Source organism: Xenopus laevis, chromosome 8L (genome assembly GCF_017654675.1).
Source record: "Xenopus laevis strain J_2021 chromosome 8L, Xenopus_laevis_v10.1, whole genome shotgun sequence".
NCBI classification, from domain to species: Eukaryota; Metazoa; Chordata; class Amphibia; order Anura; family Pipidae; genus Xenopus; species Xenopus laevis.
In genome coordinates this window covers 29,343,183-29,354,754 of record NC_054385.1, presented here as the reverse complement: position 1 = coordinate 29,354,754, position 11,572 = coordinate 29,343,183, and the positions used below count along the sequence as shown (strand labels likewise).

General features: G+C 41.2%; 1 protein-coding gene across 1 annotated transcript in view; it reads right to left on the bottom strand.

Annotated features, from left to right (window-relative positions):
• Positions 1–5,820: 5,820 nt before the first annotated feature.
• LOC108704537 (rho GTPase-activating protein 20) overlaps positions 5,821–11,572 on the bottom strand; it is a 53,239-nt gene continuing 47,487 nt past the window's right edge. The window contains exon 15 of the mRNA XM_018241116.2: positions 5,821–10,723. Coding sequence (XP_018096605.1) covers positions 9,018–10,723 — 1,706 coding nt within the window. The 3' untranslated portion in view covers positions 5,821–9,017. The remainder of the gene's footprint in view (positions 10,724–11,572) is intronic.

Genomic DNA, 11,572 nt, shown 5'->3' with positions numbered 1-11,572 from the left:
TACAAAACTAGTCTGGCACTATATTACCTACTGGGCCTGCCACCTGCCCAAGCCTAATCCTATACCCACCCTCCAGGAAGGTGAAGTCCTAAGAAAGATGGTGAGTGAATCTGAGCGTTCCTTTTTATACTATAACACACTGCTATCTAGTGGACAGTTTCTGAGCTGTTAGAGAAATATTTTAACCCAGGATGAGTAACTGCCCAGGGTGTTTAAACTTTTAAGGGGCTGCCTGCATAAAAGGACAGCTACATTTTTGGTCCCCTACGCAGGGGACCCAAACACATGGCCATAGACTTCCAAACAATAAGGGCTTAGCTCTGATACTAATGGGTCCTATTATAAGCATGCACTAATGTTTAACTGAACCATGTTTACTAACCCTTTACCCAGTGAGGTAAGCAGGCATGGGTTTAAGCATTCTCTTTAACTAAAGGTGGAATGACAGCAGGAAGCAATACAAGGTACACAAGAGAAGTGCCCACATGACAACGTACTTGCACCCCTAGGCCCACTGACCTGTTCGTCGCCCCTGTCACCTTCCTTTTATTCGCTCAAATTTTCATAATCAGAAACGGAGCAATGGGGATTGGCGCATGGGAAATTTAAAATGTATCTCCTGTGCATCCCCAGTGTTTCTGAATCATTGTGGGTGTGGTTGGGCACCATGCCGTCCCCTAAAATCCTTCCCGCCTAGGCCCAGGCCTTGGTGGCCTTTCCACAAATCTGAGCCTGGTCCTTGCTTGTCTTAGAGATGCCAAAAGTTCAGGGTGCTTCTTGGCCATGTCTGTCGCACCCCAGTTCTCCACCGTGCTCCCTGCTTCACTTCTTTGGACAGATATAAGGGGAGTCTGGGTGTTATGTTTCAAGTGCAAACTACTGACTGTACTGTAGTTACTGTAGTTACTGCGGGTGACTGGGCTTAAATCAGGATGACTTCCGCAACAAGTTTACATGTTCCAATAAAGTCTCACGGTTGTCTCAGAAAAGTTCCTGAGTAAAGGGTAAGTGAAACAGAATTTATGGTTTCATAGTTAACATAATGCTATAGACGCCAGCACTGGTGTAACTATAGAGGAAGCAGACCCCGTGGCCCATGGAAAAGGGGGCCCAGACAGCAGGGTCTGTTTCTGCTGTTTTCTTTTCTTTAAATCGACTCACTCACACCTCAGTGATAGCATAAGCGGGAGTCCCTATGTGCACCGGGGCTTCCGAATACATTTCTAGTGGGGGGACCTGGCGTGCTCTTGTTACGCCCCTGGACGCCAGCGTGTGATCATGTGGTCAGGTTTGCCCAATCTGTCACTGTTAGCAGTTTTGCAATGTAACTTTCCTGAACTAATAGTTACATAGTTAAATTGGGTTGAAAAAAGACAAAGTCCATCAAGTTCAACCCCTCCAAATGAAAACCCAGCATCCATACATACACCCCTCCCTACTTTTAATTAAATTCTATATACCCATATCTATACTAACTATAGAGTTTAGTATCACAATAGCCTTTGATATTATGTCTGTCCAAAAAATCATCCAAGCCATTCTTAAAGGCATTAACTGAATCAGCCATCACAACATCACCCGGCAGTGCATTCCACAACCTCACTGTCCTGACTGTGAAGAACCCCCTACGTTGCTTCAAATGAATGTTCTTTTCTTCTAGTCTAAAGGGGTGGCCTCTGGTACGGTGATCCTCTTTATGGGTAAAAAGGTCCCCTGCTATTTGTCTATAATGTCCTCTACTGTACTTGTAAAGTGTAATCATGTCCCCTCGCAAGCGCCTTTTTTCCAGAGAAAACAACCCCAACCTTGATAGTCTACCCTCATAATTCAAGTCTTCCGTCCCTCTAACCAGTTTAGTTGCACTTAGTCTCTGCACTCTCTCCAGCTCATTTATATCCCTCTTAAGGACTGGAGTCCAAAACTGCACTGCATACTCCAGATGAGGTCTCACCAGGGACCTATAAAGAGGCATAATTATTTTTTCATCTCTTGAGTTAATGCCCTTTTTTATACAAGACAGAACTTTATTTGCTTTAGTAGCCACAGAATGACACTACCCAGAATTAGACAACGTGTTATCTACAAAAACCCCTAGATCCTTCTCATTTAAGGAAACTCCCAACACACTGCCATTTAGTATATTACTTGCATTTATATTATTTTTGCCAAAGTGCATAACCTTGCATTTATCAAGATTGAACCTCATTTTCCAGTTTGCGGCCCAGTTTTCCAATTTAGATGTGCAGACCCAAACACCTTATTCACTTGGAAAGAAAATCTGATTAAAACAAGCTTGTTAAATGGGACATAAACCTTCCATAACTGCTTTGCTCCACCTGTATATTGCTGGGAGGAGTAAACGCATTTTTGTAGCACTGAACTAACAGCACTTTATCAATCTTTCTGATGTTTCATTACTTTGTGATGTCTGCAAATAACACTTCTATACCAGTATAATAGAGAATTGTGAGGTAGGTTATAAAGTACTGCAGAGTGACAATTCTCACTGGAGACTGCTCCTGCATTTGTTAGTGAGCTCATGGTGTTTGTTTTGGTTTGCAGAATTGGCAACATAACAAAAGCACTACAGGCCCTAGTGCAAAATGTTCACCTGTAAATACACCAGCATTTGGCATGCTCTTTAATGCGATTTACATTACTCTATGATATTTTCAGCAGGCCCTATGGGGAGGAAGGCCCTGATCAGATTCAGATTGAGGTTTCAAATAAATCCTTGTATTTCAAGTGCACAGATGCATAAACAGCCCCCACAAAAGCCCAATAAATAATTATAGACTATGTCTATGGCATCTTACAGAAGCCCTTCTGGCATTTGCAGAATCTACCGATTGTTAGTCTGGGTCTGGTCCAGTCTCCCACCCAGTAGTTCCGCCACGGAATGGGATTTTATAGAAAGTTTATTATTAGAAATATTTGAAGGAAAGAAAGTCAGTTTCTTTAATATCCTGCAGGTGGCATTCTCCCCACACTGCAAGAGCAGCAGTATTTCCATACACTGGTAGTTGGAACACTAATGGAATGTCAGAAGTTTGTCTCTACTATGCCCTACCTGTCTTATTTCTTATTGGCCTAGTCACTATCATTACTTGCACTGCCTCTCCAGATTGCACAATTCTCCCCCTGCTGAGGGGCATTATAAGGAGTAATTTCCTTGGGTTGGTTATGATTCACATATCTGTTTCCAAAGAGATTGCTAAAATATGTAACTGTGCTGCGCTGACCCGATGGTTTGGCCCTTGGACCAATGAACAGATCATAAAGAAAAGACCAATACAGGCCATCGGGAGAGGAACACATCAACGAGTCGATGAAGGCCTCACCCCAAAGGGGATTTTTAAATCAAATATCTGTCAAGGACATAAGCAGATGAACAGGCAACTTGCTCTGATGGGGCAGAATGGGCATTTTAATACTGCTCAAATATGGACAGCTTAAGGTTATATCTTAGGAACTTGAAGTTGATAAAGGTTAGGAAGAGCTGCTAATAAATAGACAGATTGTGTGCAATTCATTTTATGTAAAAATAGTACAATATAATATGATTTAATATAGGCCATGTTTAGCTGTTTACACTGGGGAATTGCTGGGGGGGTATAATCACTATGTATAAATGGCTCATACAGTAAATTCTTGGAGGCTGTTGACCTTTCTTTGGGTAAAAGCCTCCCTTAGAGATCCAGCATTGTTCAGGGCCCCCTATAATTGATATTGGTATCAATTCATATATCAGTCATAGTTCAAAGAATATGTAAGAGAGCAAATATGGGTTCACCTCCAGTTCTCGTTCGATTGCTTCCTACCGGGGCATATAAGCATTATCTCACCCTATTTGGTGAGATACCATTGGTTCAGATCCCTAAAGTTGCGCCCAGACCATAGCAATCTATTTCCAAAAACATGGTCTGTTTCTAGTCCTAACATCAGAGCTGATAGGAATTTGTATTAACTAGAAGACAGACCAGGGAGCAAACACTTTCTACAAATGGTATTTACTAGCAGGGGCCCTGGTACTACACTTGTGCTGCAATATTGAACTAAAGCTCTGGGTTTCTAATCCAAGCTGCCTTTCATCAGGTGTCGGAGGCAGGAGAGGTGTCTGTGATGTGGATATCACAAAGCAAACATGAGCCACTTCTCCTGGGCTGGATGGAATGTCCTATATGCTCTCGCTCTCCAAAAATTGCACATACAACCCCCAGTCTCACACCCTGTCCATAATGTAACAGAGAAAGAGATCCCAAACACAGTCCGGCTTGGCCCCATTCCAGAACCATTGCGTCATGAGAAGGATAAGAAATGGCAACTATTTGGAAGTGGCTCTTTTGTATAAACATGTCCTGCACATAGAGAGATGCCAAGCTCTTATTCTGCGTAAATACCTAGAACTTGGACCCTATTATGGGTGCGTGTGCGCATTCATATTTTCTAAGGAAACTATTTCAAACCAGTACAATATACAGGAAAATTGTAAGAATATTATGCCGTTTCATTGGATCCAGATACAATTCCTCCTTTACTTAAACTGCTAAACATATCTCCTTGAATCGGCAATGGTCCTTCATTTATTTTGCGGTTTTTGAACCGTTACATTTTTGTGTAGTTCCAATAGCCGGTAGGACACTCAAGGTAAGCCAATATCACCCCACCACCTCCATGCATTGCTCCACATCCATCACCTGCTGTCAGGGGGGAGTCTGTGATCAAAAATGCCACCAGTAACTCACACAGGGTCAAGGTAGACAGACTGAAGAGGTACACGCTTAGTACCCCCATAGGCATGTGTCTCTTCTCCCTAACCCAAGTTCTGCCTTTCTTCAAAATGAAATATTAATGGGTATGTAGTTGCTGGGACTTGCAACTCTTCACATTAATATAAATACAATAATAGGGGAACCCAACCATGTTAGCATCCACAGAAACACTTTTATCATTAACAAATAAATTTAAGAACTACATGACCCAAAAGGGCACCCTTATATCATCCTGGATCAATATCTGTGTATCTGTTTTGGTTCATCATGCCAAACATTTCCTTTTATACTTGAATTATCATTCATTATCACCTCTCTCATATCATTACTGGCCTTTCGTTAAAGAAGCTGGTCCTACGCTGATGATGGAACCTCCTTTCCTCCAGGTTTATCGCATGTTCCCTGTCACCTGCCAGGTCCATTGAAAGTAGTGCAGCCTGTAAATAGCTTCTTGTTATTTTCATTTTGGATTGTCAGTGATGGAGTCACTAATGCTCATACGTGGAACAATAGCTGGCAGAGGAAACAAGGCAAAATTAGAGCCTGACTTAAGTACAGCATGTCTACACTCTAAAAGTGCTAATATTATACTTACCATAATTGGCAGATGACTACTCTGTGCTCCTTTCTAAGCAGAGCAACATCAGAAGACTTTCTTCTTCTGAAATATTCTACTGACAGACGGTTTCACTTTTATTATATCAACAGCTTAAATCCTACTTTTACCTGTATCTAGAAAAAAAATGTATGCAAATTGCTAAAGTGCTTACAAGAGTTTACATTTTCTTTAAACTCTTAAGATAAAGAACACGAGTCCAGCAACATCTGGGTACCCAAGGTCAAGAAACAGAGAGCTCACAAGAGTCACTAGGACTTTACTTTTACTGACCTGGGGGTTCCTGGGCTTACACTACATAAAACCCAGTCCTTACTTAACTTACTAGGGGCTGAATCTCCGCCACAGATCTAAGGGTACGTGCATCTCACCCACCATTTTTCTGATATGGACAGCAGAACAGCAGCCCAGAAGAACAACAGACACACTGACTTTCTCAATTCATCTTGGCTTTATTGGAATAATTACAACCAAATGGTGAGACAGAAGATGGGGACAGCACGTGTCCCACATTTTTAAAGGCAAATTACACCTTGGTCTGTGAAAAAAAACAACAAACTTTTGAATTGTGTGAAACAAAACAAAGTCCTATGTGTTTCATGAAAGAAGCCTTCCATAGCATCGCAGTATTGATGATCCCAACCAGAATTAAACGATTACAGGGCATCACCTTATATTTATTTCATTCCCATCTATTGATGCAGGAGGGAGGTTGATTTTGCATTTAACACCACTGGGAAATCGGTTATACACAATAGAGAATCTGGGCATGACATTGCTCATAAGGTGGACATAAATGTTAAGATTTTTAAAAGATATTTTAGTTATCGTAAGACCTTAAACAATCGGTTAAATGCACAATTTGTCCATCAACAACATTTCCAGATATATCATCTATTTGAGGCTAGGAAACTGTGGGTATCTGCCTGCTTGGCCCTGCAAATAATTGGACAATGGATACATTTCAGTGTTAATAATGAAAATTTTCTAACCTGATCAATCGATTTTCTGACCAAAAATCATTAAATACACGATTGCTCAGTTTCCACTAACCTTACGATAATTTGACAGGATTGTCGAATCGCATGAAAATTGTCCAAAAAATCTTTAATGTCAGTGGCCACTTTCACTTTTGGCCCTATTGACTTCTGAGAAATCATCTGATTATTACCTTAAGCCTAATTAATTAACATTGTAAATCTGGCCAAGTGCCATTACCTACATCGAACAACTGGAAAGGTAATTCAGAGAGAACTGCCAGTGTCAGGTTTTTAAAGCCTCATGAGCAGAACAAAGCAGTTTCAAACAGTCTCAAAATAATTTTCTTGGGTATTAGAAGCATAAATAAAGCTAGTTCTATGGCCCCCAAGGGGATAGGAAGTCAGAAGGGCTCAGGGAAAAGTATATCAAAAAGCTGTAGCTCTTCATAGGCTCAATATATCACTTATCTCACATATATATGTTTCTTATTAGGTTCTCCATTGAAAAACAGGATATAGGGTTACAAATAAACCCAAATTACTGTAATGTTTAACATCGGCCTCCTGCTCTTAATTTGCTGTTCATAATAGTATCAGGACCTATAGCAAACAGATTGGACAGGGTTATTTTAGGGAATAGCTGGGCTCCTAAATCCTTCATTGCTAGAGAAGCCTGTATTCTGTTGTGTTTATTATCCACCCCTGGGGGTTAGTGGAAACGACAGTGAAGAACATGAAAAGAAAAGCAGACCTGTCAGTTTTCACACCAGTTCTCTCTATTTATTATTAGGGAGACAAAAAGGAGTCTGCATTTGCTGCTGGTCAGACACAGGGTGAGCTCACTTTATAGGTCACTATTCACGTGCAGCTTGGGCTGGGCTTTCTGGGCTGTATTCCAGAACTCAATATTATTCGTTCCCTGTGTCCCATACAGCGCAGACAGGTTGTGTGTTTGCATGGGCCCAAAGGGATCAATAATCCTTACAGCTCGTGCAGCAGATGTCTGTATCACTTCCAGAAAAGCACAGCACCCAGTGTAGCTCAAACTTGCACCCTTATTCAGCCTGCATATGCAGCATCTCCACGTGATTAACAATGGGAGAAACTGGGCAAGATACAAATCTCATACATCCCAAGTGTTATTATTCTCATTATTTGCTCATTCCTTCCCTGTAAGACAAAGACACTCATAACACAAGATTTGATAAAACCAGCCAAAATGCTTAAAAGTCTGACGCTGAGATTGGACTCTTTTACACAAATAACTTAAGAAAGGTACATTTTGCTAAAGACCTTTGCTAAAAATGCCTGCCGTTCTTGGCGATTAAGAACATAAAACGTGTAACATGTGCAGAGCACGGTATAAGGGTTTATTGATAAAATAACTTAAAGCTACAGGAATGCAAATAATACGTTTAGCAGGCTCGGCGCTGAAAGCCCAAAAGAAAAGACAATTCCCATAAATAGCATGTTCCCCGCCTTTCACGGCACTTGCTTAGCACATTGCTTCAACAGGCTAGAATATGTGGGTGTGCAGCTTTCAGCTGCCCCGGCTACTGCTTCCATTATTCTCACTCAACCTCTCAATGCCTGAGGATTGTGGAAGTTGTGGTCCACCTACAGCCATTAGAGCACGCAGCCATCCATGTGGCTGTTGATGGAAGTTACAGTTTAGCAAAAGCACCCAGAGCTCTGTCTCCTCTGCCCAACTTTAAAACCAGCCCTGCAGCCACCAGTGCTCAAACTTTTGCAGGAATACTTATTCTACTGGGAAATGGCACTCCAAGCATGCCTCTGTTATCATGTATGGAGGCTAAAAGATGCATTTTCACTGTTGTGGACCCACTGCCAGGGGCACCTACTAGAAAATTGCAACATCCACTTACTTTGCCCTGGTGTAAAATAATAACTCTCACTCCAAAACCTTTTATAAACATCTTCACTGCTCTCTCTTTCCCATTTAAACACATACACACACCCTCATCCACTTTTATCCCAATACACGCCAACAATACATTCACTTTCCTTGGCATCACACGTAAGGTGCAAATCTGCTTCAGTCCATCAGACAAATAGAGTAGCTTTGCCCTTAGAGACATGGCTGCTTGTCCTGGTTTTGGTCTAGGAAAATTTCTAGATTGGCAATATAATCCCAAGCAAACTACAAACTCCATTTTTAGTATCTTTTCATTGAAAGGAATGCTGTGGTAAGTCTGAGCAAAATTTAAAACATTTGATTTTGACATTTCTAAAAATGGTATTTTGCATAATTTCATTTTGAGTTTTTGGAAAAGGGGCTACGATTTTCAGGAATTTCGGATTTGATTATGCAGCATTTGTACATTAGGCAGATGAATTGGCTGGGGTGAATAATTAGCAGAATGTAGTTGTATATAAACCTGAGGAACATCAAACATATGGAGGCTTCTGTCAGCGTGGAGCTTGGTTTTTTTTTGGGAGTGTGCGAAACATAAATAGGAGCTTTCAGGAAAAGCAAAGCATAATAAAAATGAACATTCAATTTTCCAAAGAAAATATTTAAAAAATATATCCCTTGTTGCACATATTTCCTGCAATTTCTTTACATCTAATTCTTCATATCTCAGACTTTTTACACGACTTTCTCTGGGAACATGTCCACAACCTGCTTTACACAAAGGTTTCTCCAGCAACACAGCTGTGGCCCTTGGCTACATTGTCATTGTCTGGCCCCTGCAGGTTCTTTCTCTCCATTGTGTTCCCGGTGAGTTCATCCTCCCTGACTTCTGCTTGAGAAGTGCTGGAAGATCTAGACTCGCTGTGTCTGAAGTACTCTTTTACAGTGTTCCTTACAGAAGAAGGCAGTATAATGCGTATGCTATGGCTGAAAGAAGCTATGGCCTTGTGGCTCTTATTAAGTGCTGCATCTTTAACAGTCTCTTCTGTTTTATTCTCCTCTGTGCTTTCTCTTTCTTTGTCCTGATTATCTGTAGGACTGGTCCCGTTTTCAACTGGATTTTCAGTTTGCATGTCCTTTGTGGGAGACCGCCTCAGTACATGTTTAAGCTGGGTTTGCCAGTGAGGTTTTTGCACTCCAGAATGTTGCCTTCTAGAAACCGAATGGAGAACCAGTGGGGTGTTCTGACCATAAAATACTGTCTGGGGTATGTGGACCTTCGTGGTTTGGGAAAAAGTGCCCTCAGATTCTGTATCTGAATGTTGCTCAGCCACATTTTCCACTTGATTTACATTCTGAGACATGAATAAAGTAATTTTTGTGCGCTTTATGTTTTCATCAGAAGAAGTCTCTGACCTCTTGATCTCAATGTGTTTTATAGATGTTTCTCTGCGCACACAGTGACCATTCTCCAGACTAGTTTCTGTAGACCTAGGTTCACAACTGGAATCAGGCAATATAGTGCAACTACTCTTGGCTTGTCTAGGACACTGCAGGGCATCAACTTCCTTGTTCTCACAAATACTATCCCAAATGTTCTCTTTCGGTTTCTGAATTGTAACTTTAGTTTCTGCCCCCTGATTTTGTGCACTGTATTTCATTGTAGGCACCGCCTGTTCATCATTTGATTCTAGTTCAAAGGAGTCTCCTCCCAGTAGTGTGGATAGAGGCAAATGCCATTCCTTCAGCTTCTTAGTTGAAATTTCTGGAGAAAGGGTGAGTAGCCTGGCTGATGTCCCAAACATGAATGGTAGTGAGGAGGCCTCACTGGGGCTGAAGACAGAAGACTCTGAGCAGTAGGAGAAAGCACTGTCGAGAGAACTCAGTGAGGTGGCTGATGGAGAAGTGGTGGTAGAAGAAAGACTTGAAAAGCTTGACCTGCTGGAAGGGTCTGACTTTTGTGGACTTTTTTTCTCTGTTCTTTTGTTGGCTTGTGGAGATCTCCAGTAGGGGTGTGAGGATTTGTTCATATTGGTACTTAGTTCTTTACCTTTAAACTTCTGGTTCTCCAAATGCAGTTGCTTTAGCTGATTAATATAGTCAATGTGATTGTGCATAATTGTGGCATCACAGCTTGACTGTCGGGCAACCGCCTCATGTTCTTGGACAGAAATCCTGGAACTCAGACAAACGCTCGGTTCAGAGGAACACCTGTCTCGAGCAGGACTGAGGCGGCAGGCAGAATCTAGGCACCCAAATGGGCCCTTGCTATAACATTCCAAATTGTTCATCTGGGCTTTGCTTTGGTAACAGGCAGTTATTTCACTGAACAGGTCCCAGTCTTCCTTCTCCTCTAACAGCAATGATTCATCAAATATCCCATCAACATTTTTAAGCAAGTTCAAGTTGGACTTGTCCAGGTCAGATGAAGCAAACTCAAGTTCATCAGATGAATCCTGCCCATGCATCAGGGTTATACCTAACAAAAAAAAGAAAGACCATTTATTATATATCTCATCTACCAATGTCTTTCAAACTTGTAAGCTTGTAAAAATATTTAAATAATTTCACAGTTGGGAAATAATGCTTCATGTGTAAAGGCTGGCTCAGTTAAAAAGTCAGGGAGCACGGAGTTCAATTCCTGCGTCAGCTATACTATATGGAACAGGGGTCTGTATATAAAATTATTATATACAGTCATATGAAAAAGTTTGGGGGCTGCTCTTAATTCTTTTGTTTTGTTTATCATTGGCTGAGCTTTCAAAGTAGCAACTTCCTTAAATATAGAACATGCCTTATGGTATTTAAGCAGTGACATGAAGTTCATTGGATTAACAGAAAATATGCAATATGCATCATAACAAAATTAGACAGATGCATAAATTTGGGTACCCCAACAGAGATATTACATCAATACTTAGTTGAGCCTCCTTTTGCAAATGTAACAGCCTCTAGATGCATCCTATAGCCTTTGTTGAGTGTCTGGATTCTGGATGGTGGTATTTTTGACCATTAGTTCATACAAAATCTCTCCAGTTCAGTTAAATTTGATGGCTGCTGAGCATGGACAGCCTGCTTCAAATCATCCCACAGATTTTCAGTGATAATTAAATCGGGGGACTGAGATGGCCATTCCAGAATATTTTACTTCTCCCTCTGCATAAATGCCTTATTAGATTTCGAAGTGTGTTTAGGGTCATTGTCTTGTTGGAATATCCAACCCCTGTGTAACTTCAACTTTGTGACTGATGCTTGAACATTATCCTGAAGAATTTGTTGATACTAGGTTGAATTTATCCGACCCTCGACTTTAACTAGGGCCCCAGTC